Source organism: Triticum aestivum, chromosome 2D (genome assembly GCF_018294505.1).
Source record: "Triticum aestivum cultivar Chinese Spring chromosome 2D, IWGSC CS RefSeq v2.1, whole genome shotgun sequence".
NCBI lineage: Eukaryota > Viridiplantae > Streptophyta > Magnoliopsida > Poales > Poaceae > Triticum > Triticum aestivum.
In genome coordinates, this window is record NC_057799.1 from 172,743,823 (window position 1) to 172,759,384 (window position 15,562).

General features: G+C 43.8%; 2 protein-coding genes across 3 annotated transcripts; one reads left to right on the plus strand and one right to left on the minus strand.

Moving 5' to 3' along the window:
• Positions 1 to 6: 6 nt before the first annotated feature.
• On the plus strand, positions 7 to 5,398 carry LOC123052409 (elongator complex protein 1). Of its 2 annotated transcripts, none has more exons than XM_044475568.1 (6): positions 7 to 327; positions 583 to 897; positions 1,288 to 4,370; positions 4,468 to 4,566; positions 4,686 to 5,028; positions 5,117 to 5,398. In XM_044475568.1, exons 1-5 carry the CDS (start codon positions 166 to 168, stop codon positions 5,002 to 5,004), a joined length of 3,978 nt encoding a protein of 1,325 aa, XP_044331503.1. In that variant the 5' UTR covers positions 7 to 165; the 3' UTR covers positions 5,005 to 5,028; positions 5,117 to 5,398. The 2 variants fall into 2 exon arrangements, with proteins under 2 accessions (XP_044331503.1, XP_044331502.1); XM_044475567.1 differs by having other exon boundaries at positions 4,686 to 5,007.
• A 99-nt stretch (positions 5,399 to 5,497) lies between these two features.
• On the minus strand, positions 5,498 to 10,920 carry LOC100682412 (ADP-ribosylation factor GTPase-activating protein AGD5). The gene is made up of 11 exons (XM_044475569.1): positions 10,636 to 10,920; positions 9,743 to 9,801; positions 9,151 to 9,241; positions 8,488 to 8,542; positions 8,301 to 8,391; positions 8,014 to 8,212; positions 7,021 to 7,258; positions 6,691 to 6,869; positions 6,316 to 6,588; positions 6,163 to 6,218; positions 5,498 to 6,025 (listed from the first exon to the last, which is right to left on the minus strand). Exons 1-11 carry the CDS (start codon positions 10,684 to 10,686, stop codon positions 5,890 to 5,892), a joined length of 1,428 nt encoding a protein of 475 aa, XP_044331504.1. The 5' UTR covers positions 10,687 to 10,920; the 3' UTR covers positions 5,498 to 5,889.
• Between the last annotated feature and the right edge of the window lie 4,642 nt (positions 10,921 to 15,562).

A 15,562-nucleotide genomic window follows, 5' to 3' on the forward strand; every position in this document is an offset into this window, starting at 1 on the left:
GGTCGCTCCGGCCTCCTCTCTTGCTCGTGTCCCCGCACCACCTCCCCCTCCCGACCAAGATCGCCGCCCTCGTTTGCCGACGCCCTTTGCCGCGACCGGAGGTCCCTTGTCCTCACCGTCCTCGTTCGGCGCCGCCGCGGGCGCCTTAAGGGGAAAGGCGGCGATATGAAGAATCTGAAGCTTGTGACCAGGATCGTGCAGGAGCTCCAGCTCCATCTCGACGGCGAGACCCTTGTCGTATCCGCCATCGACGCCGAGCGCCACCGTGCCTTCTTCGTCTCCTCCGCCAACTTCCTCTATTCCGTTAATCTCCTCGCCTCCACCCAGGTACGGATCCTCAACTCATGAATTCCATTTCATTCTATTGCGACTGCGGGTTCCTGCTTAAATTTTGGAAAGTGTTTACACTTCAAACAGAGTTTATATTCAATTGACCATGGTAATGCTACACTAGTTCATTAGTATATTTCATTTTAAAAAACTCGTCAGTATGTGTGAAAAGATCTTTCAATAGAAAATGTGTTTGTATGTTAGAGAGTGTGTATTCCTGTCTTATTGATTGCCATGCTTTCTTTTCCACAGCAACCTCTGCAATGGAGTAAAACCACTCTAGATTCAGATGTGGAGGAGGTTCTTCTTGAGCCTGGAGATTTCATAGTTGCCATGGATTATCTAATGGAGAAGGAGTCTCTACTCCTTGGTTCAGCGGACGGGTGTCTCTTATTGTATAATGTGGAGGAAAGAACAACCGAAGTTGTAGGAAGATTGGAGGGTGGTGTCAAGACCATTGCATCTAGTCCTGATGGGGCCCTTCTCTCTGTAACAACCGGATTGGGGCAACTGCTCGTCATGACACATGATTGGGAAGTGCTGTTTGAGACTTCTATTGACCCTCAAGTAAGTTTTGCTTATCTGATCTAGCTAAAGATATGGTGTATTCAGTGTGATTATAATGGATGCAGGGATTTGACCCAGTAGAGCAATGTGGTGTGGTTTTTTAGTGTGTTTGTTTTAGTAGGTCTCATGGTAGAATGGTGTGAGTTGGGGAAACATATTGCAAGAGGATTTTCTAGTGTCAGATCCCAGTGCCTTTTTAAGTCTTAAAACACACCGCATTTAATTCATTACTGTTAGAACACATCTCCCGTTGATCTCCATGGATTAGGAGTGTAGTATATATTATCTACTGCTTAAGTTTTAGTCATTGCATGTTGCTATGATGAATGTTATAATATATATATAAAAAGTGATTTTATGTCTTCTCTATTCTAACATGATTGTTCCCAGAGTGCTTCTGCATGCGAGATCAATACTTCTGATGGTCAGATCCAAAGTTGTGTCTCTTGGAGGGGTGATGGAAAACATTTTGCTACCCTTGGGGGCTTTGATGGTAGCCCTAAAAAACTTACTATTTGGGAACGTGAATCTGGAAAGGTTCATTCTTCTTCAGACACCAGGAATTTCATGGGGCAATCATTAGACTGGATGCCGAGCGGAGCAAAGGTTGTCACTGCCCATGACAGGAAAACAGAGGGAAAGTGTCCTCTCATTGTATTCTATGAGAAGAATGGCTTAGAAAGAAGCCACTTTTCTATTGAAGAACCAGCAGAGGTTGTCATCCAAGCATTAAAATGGAACTGCAACTCTGAACTCCTAGCTGCTCTAGTTTCTTGTGGCCAGTATGATGTTATTAAAATATGGTCCTGCAGCAACAATCACTGGTATTTGAAACAAGAACTGCGCTACACAAAGAATGAGGGGGTGAAGTTCTCTTGGGACCCGACAAAACCGCTGCATCTCATTTGTTGGACACTGGGAGGTGAGGTCATTGCACACAGGTTTGCATGGACTACTGCTGTCAGTGAAACTTCAGTTGCATTAGTTATTGATGGCCCCCGTATCCTTATAACTCCGCTACATTTGGGCCTCATGCCACCCCCTATGTCTCTGTTCTTTCTTGCATTTCCTTGTGCCGTGAATGAGGTTTGTTTTGTATCCAAGAACTCAAAGAACCATTTGACTGCTTATCTTTCAAATGGCAGCTTATGTGTTGTGGAACTTCCGGCAACAGATACATGGGAAAAGTTTGAAGGCAATGGGATAACTGTTGACCCTTGCCATTGTGACTTCAGTTTGAATAACTCTATGCACCTCACATGGATAGATACACGTACCTTAATTGGTATCTGTCGCTTCAGTGATTACTGTTCTTCAACACCTATGAGGTCCAGTGAAGCTGGCAACTTAGAAGAAAAACATGATTCACTGTTCTTTGTCAATGAGATTAAACTTGTATGTTCTGAGGACTGTTTGCCAGGTTCAGTGAGTTCATCTGGTTGGCAAGCTAGAGTATCAAAGAGAATGCCTCTGGAGGGTCCTGTTATTGGAGTCTCCCGAAACCCAGCAAAAGGAGGTTCAGCCTTTATCCAGTTAAGTGGAGGAAAGATTGTTGAATACTGTTCAGAGTTGAGAATGACTGCACCGATACAAAGCGGTGAACTTTGTCCTGATTATGATTTTCCAACATCATGTCCTTCAATGACTGCCGTTCCATGCCATGAAAATGGTGTGGTTCGAACCCTTCTGCTTGGACTTGATGACAGCAGTAAGCTGCACCTGGGCAAAAGGTTATTGAGCAACAACTGCAGCAGCTTCACATTCTATTCCAGTTCTTACGGAGCTACTGAGCAGGTTGTGACCCACTTGCTTGTGACTACTAAGCAGGATCTTTTGTTCATTGTGGACGTCAATGAGATTTTCCTAAAAAACGGCCAAGTGACAATTGATAGCCATGTTAACAACCATCCTCGAGCAAAGCCAAGCAAAGAGCATATCACTGTGTGGGAAAAAGGGGCAAAATTGGTTGGTGTTCTCCATGGTGATGAAGCGGCTGTCATAATTCAAACAACCCGTGGTAACTTAGAGTGTATGTACCCTAGAAAGCTGGTCCTTGTTGCAATTGTCCAGGCACTGGTCCAGAGGCGTTTTAAAGATGCAATGGACATGGTAAGACGTCATCGAATAGATTTCAATATGTTGGTTGATTACTGTGGATGGAAAGCTTTTATCAAGTCAGCAGCAGATTTTGTTAACGAAGTCAATAACCTTAGCCACATCACTGAATTTGTTTGCTCAATTAAGAATGAGAATGTCAGCGGCAAATTGTATGAGGCGTACATATCATTCCCTGAGCAGTGCTCGAGCTCAATGGATAGTGAAAATCTGCATGGCGCCTTGTCAGAGAACAAAGTAACATCTGTACTGATGGCAATCAGAAAAGCCCTTGAGGAACAAATAGAAGAAAGCTCATCAAGAGAACTATGCATACTGACCACTTTGGCGCGTAGCGAACCTCCATTGTTGGAAGAAGCATTGAATAGAATTAAAGTCATTCGAGAACTGGAACTTCATGGGGTTGATGATGGCCGACGGAAGCTTTACCCATCTGCTGAAGAGTCTTTGAAGCACTTGCTTTGGTTAACAGAACCAGAAGCTGTTTTTAATGCTGCTTTGGGACTGTATGATCTGAATCTTGCTGCTATAGTTGCTTTAAATTCCCAAAAAGATCCAAAGGAGTTCCTTCCTTTTCTTAAGGGTCTTGAATGCCTGCCTCCTGCTATTATGAGGTACACAATAGATTTGAAACTTGCAAGATATGAGAGTGCTCTCAGAAACATTGTGTCTGCTGGTAATGAGTATCATGCGGACTGCATGGAACTCCTTAATTCTAACCCTCAGCTGTTCCCACTGGGCCTCCAGTTATTTAGTGACCCAGATAAAAGACATCAAATTCTTGAGGCATGGGGCGACCATCTTTTTGAAGAGAAATGCTTTGGAGAAGCTGCAATAACTTATCAATGCTGCTCATCATATCAGAAATCTTTGAAAGCTTATCATGCCTGTGGGGACTGGAGAGGTGTGTTCACTGTTACAGGCCTTCTGAACTTCACAAAGGAAGAAATTCTTCAACTAGCACAGGAGCTATGTGATGAGTTCCAAGCACTCGGGAAGCCAGGAGATGCCGCCAAAATCGCACTGGAGTATTGTTCAGATGTTGATAGAGGTGTAGGCTGCTACATCATGGCAAGAGAGTGGGAAGAGGCTCTTAGAGTGGCTTATATGCACAGCAGGCAGGATCTTGTTGATACTGTTAAAGATGCAGCTCTGGAGTGCGCTGCATTGCTGATATCTGAGTATCAGGAAGGATTGCTGAAGGTGGGTAAATATCTAGCACGCTATGTCGCTGTGCGGCAGAGGAGATTATCTCTCGCAGCTAAACTACAGTCAGAGGACCGATTTATGGATGTCAAAGACGACAACATTTCAGAAGTCAGCTCTAGCTTCAGCGAAATGAGTGCATACACGACAAGGTTTGTAATTCTGCCGTTTTAAGTTCCTAAGTCCTTGTGTAAATGTTCCAATTCCGTCTTCCTTATTTAATGTGATTTTCAAATGCTGTGTGGACAGGTCAACGAAGGAATCGAGCGCTTCTGTCATATCTAGCAGCGCCAGCAAGTCACGAGGGTCAAGGCGTCAAAAGAAAGCTGGCAAGATACGAGCTGGAAGGTAGGTGACTCGTTTTTTTTTCCGGTTATCAGATTATTGCACTCAAAGCCCTGTTTTGTACTGTTTCCGCTTGTTTGTCTGTCTATCTTGTCGACTCACTAGAAGCACTGTTTCCGCAGTCCTGGGGAGGAGATGGCACTCGTGGAGCATCTCAAGGGGATGTCTCTGGCCACTGGTGCGCAAAAAGAGCTTAGAAGCCTACTTGTAGTTCTAACACAGCTGGGGAAAGAAGATATCGCCCGTCAGGTGCAGCTGGCTGGAGATAATTTTGAGGTGTCGCAGATGGCCGCAGTGAAGCTGGCCGAGGATACAATGTCTACCGACAAGATGGACGAGAATGCCCATACCCTTGAGCATTACACGAAAATGCTGAGAGCGCATCAGCCTGCCGCCGGTGAAACCTCCTCCTGGCGAATCAAAGCCCTGTCGCCGCCTTGACTGGTATGTACTCCAGTTCACTGAGTGAGTGACCATCTTACCGATGACTAATTGCAACCCCATTTTGGAATGGGATAACAACGGCGATGTGATCTTCGAAATATTGCTTCAGGCTTGCCGGCGTGTCGCTGTTGGGACACGGGAGGTTGGCCAGGGCAGCGCATCTGGTACCCAATTGCTGCGTTGATGTTTGCGGTACAACATGTCTCTGTCTGGCGGATAGTTACGTCCCAACATGTTTCAGCAATTTTGTAGCTGTATCATGTATCGTTGATACCAAAGTTTATGCCATCGGTCTATCACAAGTATAGTGATATGTTTGTTTGTGTACCAACAGTTGATTATTTTTGGCAGAAATGAAGCATGTAATGAAGAACCGTTTAAAGCTTGTTTATGCCAACTTAGACAAGGAGAACCGTTTAAATCTTGTGTCGTGTGCAGCCCGACCGTAGTAACCAACAGATGCCAGTAGTTTAAAAAAAGAGGATACCAATAAACAAGCGTTCAGTCTTCAGTGCATTTAAAGGGCAAGTCACAACAATACAAACACAACAGAATAAAATTATTGGCATACAATACAAAGTAATCGATATTTGGTATTGCAACTACACCCTGAACAAGAGAAAAGGTTCAACAGGCCCACAAGGGAATCCTCTGTTTGAAGTTTTTGGCATCACTGTAACAATGAGACTATTCAGCTGTAGGAAACAACATGAGCAGTTTTCTGCCATATCCGCACTTGTTGGCCCACAAGGTGATGTAACTATGTATCCACAATTGGCAAAGCTGCCTCGGTAAAACAGTGTACAAGCGCCCCCCAACGTTCTCCCTAAATCTGCGCCCAATGGAGGCCTCTCTCATCCATTTCCAAGTATCGCAAGCCATTCATCGCTTCGAGAACATTCCTTGAGTTAATGAGGAAAAATCATACTCTTTGCCTGATTGAGATGGCAAGGTAGAAGAGGTAGGGGTGGATGCGCTCTTGTTAGCACCTGCCGTTGTGGCCCCATTTGCTGGCATGCTGCAAACCCACAGGTGGCATCAGAAAACAAAATGTAAAACCTGCTTTCATATCTAGTACTCCCTCTGTAAAGAAATATAAGAGGGAACGCTGAAGTATGGAACGGTCACAAACTCTTAAAAGATAACAAAACTTACCCGGGCGAACCAAAACCGAAGTTCCCAGAAAAGAAGTCCTGATTGTTGTTCACAGCCTGCCAAACAGTAGACCGAATAGAAAAACAGATGAAACAAACAATATAACTAACATTCTAATGCACATATATCTAAATATTATCTACAAGTCGTCACCTTGGCGACACCATTCTGTGGTGCTGCTGCTGGAATAGACGCAGGGTTTTGATAACCTAGATTTGGCCAGCTATGGGAAGGCAAGCTTCCATTAGGGGCATTAGAACCATTGGTATTTAGCACACTGGCATTTCCCGGAACCATTTGGGGTACATTCCCCGGAGCCATTTGGGGTGCATTTCCAGATTTAAGAGCAGCCATCAGTAAAGCTTGTTGCTGGGTCATAAAAGCAAGCTGCTGCTGATGGATAGCAAATGGTGATACCATATTCGACTGCAAAAAAAAACATTTCTTTAGGTAAAGCCTACATGTGCTCTTGTGGTCAGAGCCATTTCAAATAAACATATAAGTAGTGCGAGGAGTGCATGTGCTGACCTTCTCAAACAGACTCATGATATCCGTCTGTGGGTTTGATTTGGAAGCAACTGGAGCTGAAGACGCTGCCACAGCTGGCGAGTCTTTAAATAAGTCTTCGATTCCCGATGTAGACTGGACCTTACTTTCTACTGGCTTAGCAGTACCCTTTTTCTCGGAGTTAGGTGCTGGTTCTGCAGCTGAATAATTTTAATATCCATGAGGAATGCAAAACAAATTGACATGGCAATCCAAAAACATGGTATCTCCACTAAGTGTACAAAATAAACACGATGCAGTGCTCATGACAAGAGAATAATTTCACTCAAAAAGTTACTCATAAGAGCTTACACTGGAAGCCATCCCAAGCACTATCGTCGTTGGAAGATGACTCTGATTCTTTCTCAGTTGTTCCGTCCATTGATAACATGTTAAAGAGGTCAATGGCATAGTCAACTTTAGGAGGGGGTGCAACCGATGGCTGATGAACTTTTGGGGGTGTCACATCAACTTTAGCAGGAGATTTTGCTGGCTGAGGAGGCGAAGCAACCTTGGGAACTGGTAGTTCTGCTTTTGGCTGAGGTGATGCCTATTTTCCAGATAAAAACTCAAGGTTATCAGCAGAAGAAAACTTTGTTCAATAGGATACAGTGAATTAAAAAAAAAACATAGTTCAAAAAAGCGCTAGGCGTTAATTGTGCGTTTTGCCACCGCCTTGCGCTTTACTGACCAAAGCGCATGCTTATGCGCAGTTATGCACAGATTACGCGTAGTTATGCGCAATGCGTTTTGCCAACGCCTAGAGCCTAGGCGCGCTTAAGCGCTCGCTTAGGCTTTGTACAATGGGAGGTGCTTAGAGAAATAAACCAGACTTTCCTTAAGCACCGGTGCTTATTTGTACAGGGTAGACACTTAACTAAGCGTCTCTCCTGTAGAAATAGGCACCGGTGCTTCAGAAAATCTCGGTTTATTTTTCTAAGCACCCCTCTAAGCATCTCCCATTGTACAAGGCCTTAGGCGCGCCTTTTTTAACTATGAAAAAAACTAAGCAGAGACCCCGAGATTACTTGAAGTAGATGTGATCAAATGCATATAACAAACCCTATATAAGAGCTTACAGGTCTTTCTTCATTTAAGATTACATATTTAGACTGTTGATATTAATTAAGAAACTTGCAACAGATAATAACCCGGATTTTTTTTAACATACATAGTAACAAGAATTTTGCAACATGAATTATTAACATTTCATCATTAGAAAAATAAATACCAAGGCCATCAAGGCCAGGTGCCAACGAATTAATAGTTGCATAGTAAAAGCTTGTGGTAGTACAAAAGAGTTACTTGTGTGTGCATCCTAGAAGCCACTGGAACAGTTCTTTTCGTAGCAGCTGGTGAAACACGGTGTTGCTCAAATGAAGGTTTTTGAGCGTGCCCACCCCTGTTAGCATGACTGGCCTGAGATTCAGAGCTCTTCTCATCTCGAGCACCAGAGGGCAGTTTTGATGTTCCATTCCTCGGTATCCACCTCTTGTCCTCGTATCTATATTTCAGACATGATGTTACTTACATTATATGAAAAGTACAGAGAACACGTTATGCTAGATAGAAAGAGCAGGAATGAATCATACTTTGCACGGATGAAGTTTTCTATCCCAACCCTGTCATAATTAGGGGGCAGCTCTGCTTCCCAATAGCCATTTGCCTTTTCATTTCCCATTGCTGCAAGAACATGAATACAATTATCGCATTAAGTGAAATCATGGTTTCGTTAACGAAAGTTTGCATTTAGAAATTCCAGGAGAGAGTAATCCATACATTGAATAAATGCAACTTGCTCTGGCAACCATGTATCCAGAGTAGCAGACCTTACCTGCATCAGGAAGAAATGTTTTGTAAGAATGAAAAAAAAAAACTGAATGCTGCCTAATCTCTTAAATGTACATAATACAGCAGACAAGATGAAAGGAAGAAAACATATGATGTAAAGAATTGAACATAAGGAACAGCTCAAGAACTGTTGATGTTCTCTCCTGGTAAGTACACTTTTGGTTTCTGCTCAACAAAATTGTACTGAAATGCCACAAGACCAAAGTAAAGGAAATAATAACCTAAAGAAACATAAGCATATTAATGCTCAAAATCAAAGAAAAAGAGAATGGCCTACAATATGTGGTATGATGGGGCTAAGCTAATCCACTGAAACTGAGTTGTGGCACATGATGACCACTTTATTGGGTTGTATTATGATACGTTTACATCAACTCCGTTTACCTATTAGCAGGCAATGAGTTTAAAACGTTTGATAAAGAACCCTAGCATGCCCAGATTGTCCTGAAAGTGGTTCACCTCAAGCCAGACATCACCATTGCGGCTTCTACTAAGTTTTGTCAGAACAACTCAATGAAGGACAAAGCTTTTCCGGCGAGAGTGGAGTCGGAAAAAGAAGCAGTTAACTGATGCAAATGATTAGTCACTGACCTTTGATATGTGTACCCCAAGGCTTCTATGAATTCCAGAACACTGCATGCATACGAAGATCCCAATATTGACACTTGCCCATCGAGGACCCCTGCAGCATGAGCAAAGTGTTAGCAATTGTTGAGTAGAACAAGAATTGTGAGCATAAGTGTCGATCCGCAATGAATGCATATAAATGGAACTCAAAGCATCTGCACATGTGAACGGAGATAGAGGGAAAAGACTAGCCTAAAAGGCAACTATAACTGAACAATGTCATTTCAACATCTTTCTCCACAGATTGCAGTTGCACATGTCTAGATACAAGCACTAATGATACATCCGCGCGATAAACCTATTCCCACATGCATAATATAGGCCAAACTTCAGATATTAAATCTTGAAACACAAGGTAAGGCATAAAATAACTACTATAGCATTAACTCTATAACATAACACAGATCAACAAACGGAACTGACCACTAAAATGTCCAATTCATGAATCAAACAGCTGCCTACCAAAATAGGCCATGTCAAATCTATCGATAACATAAATTTTGTCCGACCCATCAATAGATACGTTAAAAATAACCAATTGCATAGGACCACTCACTTTGACTTGCAGTCTGCACATTCTCTGTTCTCCGGCAACCGCAGAAGGCCTTCCAATATCTGGAAATAAATGTAGACAAAGAATGACAATGGGTCATAAACGCTACGCGACAAACATGAGTAACAGAAGAGTGTGATTGCAACATAAGCACATATGCTGTCGCTTCCTTTTAGCTCACGTGACATCAAAGATAGCCGGTGAGATTGATAGACGGTGAGATTGCTGACACGATGTTATAAACCTTCTGTTCCACGAATACGCAACACAAATATAGGAGGCACAAAATTGAAGTGGTATTTGATTGGAATCTACGCCATGCTTGTCCTTATTCAGCACCGTAGACATACTAACATACTAGAGTGCTACTACACCGTAGACATACATAATAGAGTGCTCCTGCTCCTACTCTATCCAACGGGAGGGTATTACTCAAGTTTTGTCGCCCGGGGAATATGAGCAACAGATACTATGAAGCAGCATATGAGCAAGCATTGCGCCTTCTCTGTAATCCCACCCAGGAGACGGAAATCCGTAACGGAGCGATGAAATTTACAGCCAAACGGCCGAATGGCGATTCCCATATCTCAACCGGCTTCGACGAGGCCGTCTGACGGAACTGCCTAACGCAAAAACCAGCAACCGCGTCCGGTTCCTCGATATCCCGGTCATCAGAGCGCGGCGAAGCGAACCTCGGATCTGCTCCTTGTCAGGAACCGCAAAACCAATCGCAGATCCACGCCGTCGCGGATCCCGAATCCCGCCCGAAAAGAGGAGCTGCGCGTCCCGTCGGTTCTGTTTTGATTCCCGGTCCATTCGAAGCAGCAGCGTGCGGCTCCGATCTAATGATGGTGGTGTCGAGAGGGGGAGAGGGGAACAGTGGCGACGAGACGGACCTTCTTGTGCCTGGCGTTGAGCTCCTTGGAGACGGAGGCCTTCTCGTTCATGGCTGATCGCCGGATCCTCAGACCGGGAGGGGGGATCGCAGGGATTCGGGCTCGGGCTCCCTCTCTCGCTCTCTCTCCTCCCTGTTTTTGCCGCGTCGTGGGGGAGGGAGGAGAGATGTGCAGAGGAGAGGGAGGGATCTGTGCGTCTCCTCCCGGCTTGACCTTCCTCGCTCGCGTTTCCCCTCTCTCTCTCTCTCTCTCTCTCTCTGAGTAGTTTTTTCTGTTGAAAAAAAAACTTGTTTTTGTTCACGAGATTATATTTTTGTGTGTGGTGCGGTAATGACGGTGCTGTGAGGGTCTGCTGGCCTAACCACGGCACGACAGACCACGATTACAAACCAAGAAAGGAGCATTTGTTTATTATATAGTACTCGTTGCATTCACACTTGCAATTGCACCGACCAGTGTAAACCACGTCAGTTGGAATAGCGCTACCATTTTGCTCTGGTCCACAAATATGGAAATGGAAAAGGAACCATGAAGATGACACCAGCACACGCGCGCACTAGCCACCTGCCTCGACACGCCTTCGATAGTCAACTTCCTCGTTTTTGTGATGATATTTGAGATGTGCGTGTCTGAGTCATGTTTATCCTCGGGTTTTTAGGGTGTTAGTATATCTTCGATTATTAATATCTGAATTATTGTTTTGCGCCGCACCATTGTTATTGTTTTTTAGAAAATTGATACAAGAAACATCCGTTTTTAATAAATTAATAAAGCCAACATCGGCTAGAGTAGCAGAGAGTTATAGGTTACATAACTGAATAAAAGCGTTGGATACAACTTGTGACTCAAAAAAATCGCTAAAATAGAAATGAAACAACCATGGCAAGCTCAAGAGCTCTTGTGAACAACATGAAGGTGTTTGATCTTGTTAAGGATGGTGGCCTCCGCTTCGTTGTCCTTCCTCTTCCTTAGAGGGGCACCATTGTTGGAAAAAAATTGAAGATATAATCAGCGGGGTGAGCATGAATGGTTCCCTTAATGGCAAGTTTGTTAAGGGTAGTTTATAGCGTCCAGGCTAAAGCACTAAACGTTCTCCAGGCTAGGCGACCATGTTGGCCACGAACGTTACGCAAGAGCACAAGCGCTAGCACCATCGAATTCGGGTGCCAAGTTTGTCCAAAACATTCCGGGACGTAGCTCCAAATCTAGCAAGGACGCATTGGAAAAGGATGTGATTAATGTCCTCCAAGGACCCACATAGAGCGCAGCTGCCGTTGCCCGACCCGTGACGTTTTTGGAGGTTCAGAGCCAAGGGGAGGTGGTCCAAGGCAGCTTGTCAAAGGAAGATACAAACTTCAAGGGGCACACGTGTGGCCCATGAAGGTTTGGCAAAACAAACTCTGGGCCCTCGCACCAGCTTGGCATAAGCAAACTTGACCAAGAAGCCACCCGAGGCCTCCAGCTCCGAGGTGATCATGTCTCGGTTCGGGCTGAGCGATTCATGTTCGATCAAAGAACTCATATTGTCCAAGGAATTAGCTTCCGCCATCCATAGAGATCACAAACAACGATGATGGTCGAACCAGAGGAAAAAATCATCGCTAAATAGCTCATGAGGTTCTGTGGCGATTACAAACAGAGAAGGATACATCGCAAATAGGGATTTGTCCGCAATCCATTTCGGCAGCCAAAATTCAGTGCCCTTCTCATTCCCTATCAAGAATTTGGCTCCTAAATTAAATATCTCCTTACATCTCTGGATCTCATTCCATATTTGTGTGGCCTCAACATTGCACGCAAAGGAGTATGTTCGGGAAGATTTGACTTTAAGAATAAGATCCCACAACTCGTTGTCGTTTTGCGAGATTTTTCAAAACCACTTAGTAACTAGGGCTAGGTTCATCTGTCTAGAGTTGGAAATTCCGAGACCTCTTTGGTTTTCTAGGTCTACATAGATCAACCTATCTGACCATGTGGTACTTATGTTTTTTAGCGCCAGCGTCCCAGAAAAATCAAGCATGAACTTTATCAAATTTCGCATGAACCCCCTCTCCCAGAATGAAAACGCGCATAGCGAAAGTAGGAATGGCCGAGAGGCACGCGTTAGTAAGAGTTAGCTTAGTGATGCCCTACAAGTGCACAAGGTTTTTGTAGAAATTTCGCCATAAGTAAGGTTTATCGATCCCACAAGAAGCGAGTAGGAAGGCACCATAAACCCCACAACTACTTTGTCACTTACACAGTTTCGTGCACACACAAACCGAAGTCTGAATACTTCACTAGGTTGCTAGGAAGACAAATAAAAAGGGAGTGTTTACTAAACTACTGATGAAAAGATAAAAGACAAGTAAAAGGGAACTAAACTAAGTGAAGCGGTGTTTGAGCAGTAAACGCTCTTAAGGGATCTAGATTCATTACCACACATATGACGCTGACAACACATGTGAAAGCATAGCTCTACGTTCGTATCACTAATCCACTCAAAATTATTTCGCGTTTGTATCACGCATCCCCATGATACTTTTCCAACGTATCTATAATTTTTGATTGTTTCATGCTATATATCATCAATCTTGTATGCTTTATATGTCATTTTATATTATTTTTATGGACTAACCTATTAACTCGGTGTCTAGTGTCAGTTCATGTTTTTTTGCCTACTTCTTTGTTTTCGTACAAAAAACATACCAAATAAAGTCCAAACATGATGAAATTTTACGGTGATTTTTTTTGAACCATACGAGACCCTAGAAGGTTAGGGGAGGCACCAGACGATGATTGAGGAGGGCACAAGCTTAGGTGGCGTGCCCCGGGAGGGTGCGCCATGTGTGCTTGTGGGCCCATCGTGGCTCCGTTTGCCCTAATTCCAACTCTATAAATTCAGAAAGATTCAAAAAACCCCAGAGCGAGAGCCGAAACAATTCTTCCGCTACCGCAAGTCTCTGTTCTTCCACCATCCCATCTGAAGGCCTTCGTTGATACTATGACGGAGGGGGAAACCATTGTGGAGGCAATCTTCGTCAACCTTACTGCCTCCATGATGATGTGTGAGTAGTTTCTAGGGGACCTACGGGTCCATAGCAGTAGCTAGATGGCTTTCTCTCTCTTTGATCTTCAGTACAATGATCTCTTCGGAGATCTATTCGATGTAACTTTTGGGGTGCGTTTGTTGGGATCCGATGAATTGTGGGTTTATGATCAGATTATCCATTGAAAGTATTTGAGTCTTTTTCTGAGATTTATCTATGTGTGATTGTATAGCTATGTATGCTTTTCGATCTACGAGTCTTCTTTGGCCAATTAGATGATTATATCTTCAGATGGAGTGGTGCATAGTAGTGGGTTCAATCTTGTGGTGTCCTTACTCTGTGACATGAGGAGTTGCAAGGCACGTATTGCATTCACTGGTACAGCGACGTGCTAAACAAACTGTCGGAAGTACATACCAAATTATTGGGTTCACTGGCATTTGGAATGTACATACCTACGGAAATGATTTCTGGGATTCACCATGTGGGATGTACATACCTACGGAAATGATTTCTGGGATTCACTGTGTGGGATGTACATACCTACGAAAATGATTTCTGGGATTCACCATGTGGGATGTACATACCTACGAAAATGATTTCTGGGATTCACCGTGTGGGATGTACATACCTACGGAAATGATTTTCTCGGATTACCGTGTGGGATGTACAAACCTACGGAAATGATTGGGTTTCGATGCCTCGCCCGATCGCACACGACCCCAGCCTGGGTCCCAGGAGGGCCTATCCCCGACGATTTCTGGGTCGTGTGGGAAGGACCCCCCTATCGCCCACACTCACTTCCGTAGGTATGTACATCCCACATGGTGAATCCCAGAAATCATTTCCGTAGGTATGTACATCCCACATGGTGAATCCCATAAATCATTTCCGTAGGTATGTACATCCCACACAGTGAATCCCAGAAATCATTTCCGTAGGTATGTACATCCCACACGGTGAATCCCAAAAAATCATTTCCGTAGGTATGTACATCCCACACAGTTCTTTGTGGAAACGTTTGTGCAATGTGGCCTAACGCAAACAGTTCGCTCCTGGAAGCCGTGTGTGATTGTTAGTTGATCGAACACGCCTACTTTCTAGAAACCGTGCAGGTTGTTTGAGTTCATCGCCCACGGTGCTGTCTAAGTAACCGTTTGCAATAGAAAACCCCAATAAACAGTGTAATTAGCCTATTATTGATAATCCATGTACTAATCAAACTGATATTTCTTATAAAACACGCCAGATATTTCATATCCGTATAAAAGCAACCAGGATTTCATAATCGAATTACATCAGATAGCTTCGGCACTCAGTTACGCCATTACACAACAACACCAAGTTTCACATGCAGCATAAAAAACCTTTAGAAAGTAGCATCATACACGGTAAATAGATAGATGAATCTCATCTGGGAAACTGCAGAAGCGGAAGGCAAATATTGAGCCTTCAGTGATGTTGAATGTCCTTGCAACTTTAGGCCAGTGGCTATGGATAATTGCCCGCCCAACCTTCGTCCTCTTCAGCAAGACTTCAATATTATACCATGGGTGTTGAATGAATACCTTCCTCGCCTCTTGACCATGCAGGTGGTTTGAGAGGTAATCATCGGTGAACTGCTTTGAAAAGTACTGAAAAAACAAAGCTATGCATAAATCGCTGTTGTAAATTTTGAAATGGCGCAAGGGGTAAAAACAAGGTAAAAGAGTTGGTACCATCCTATAGTTGACTGATGTCTTCTTCATTGTGCAAACAAAGATCTTGTTGTTATTCGTCGCAAGTTTCTTCATCCTAACAATCTTTCTGAGTTTCTTGACTTGTCTGATATTCATGGACATCTCATTTCCCCATATGCAAAATGGGTCGAACAGTGGGTCTAAGCCTCTGACAGCAGG

Excerpts from the sequence above, each read along its gene's own strand:
- LOC123052409 (XM_044475568.1), top strand. The coding sequence starts at position 166 with ATGAAGAATCTGAAGCTTGTGACCAGGATCGTGCAGGAGCTCCAGCTC. Across the intron at positions 328-582 it reads ATCTCCTCGCCTCCACCCAG|CAACCTCTGCAATGGAGTAA; the intron begins GTACGGATCCTC and ends TCTTTTCCACAG. Across the intron at positions 898-1,287 it reads AGACTTCTATTGACCCTCAA|AGTGCTTCTGCATGCGAGAT; the intron begins GTAAGTTTTGCT and ends GATTGTTCCCAG.
- LOC100682412 (XM_044475569.1), bottom strand. The coding sequence starts at position 10,686 with ATGAACGAGAAGGCCTCCGTCTCCAAGGAGCTCAACGCCAGGCACAAG. Across the intron at positions 6,870-7,020 it reads TGCTTGGGATGGCTTCCAGT|CTGCAGAACCAGCACCTAAC; the intron begins GTAAGCTCTTAT and ends AAAATTATTCAG. Across the intron at positions 6,219-6,315 it reads CACAGAATGGTGTCGCCAAG|GCTGTGAACAACAATCAGGA; the intron begins GTGACGACTTGT and ends ACTGTTTGGCAG.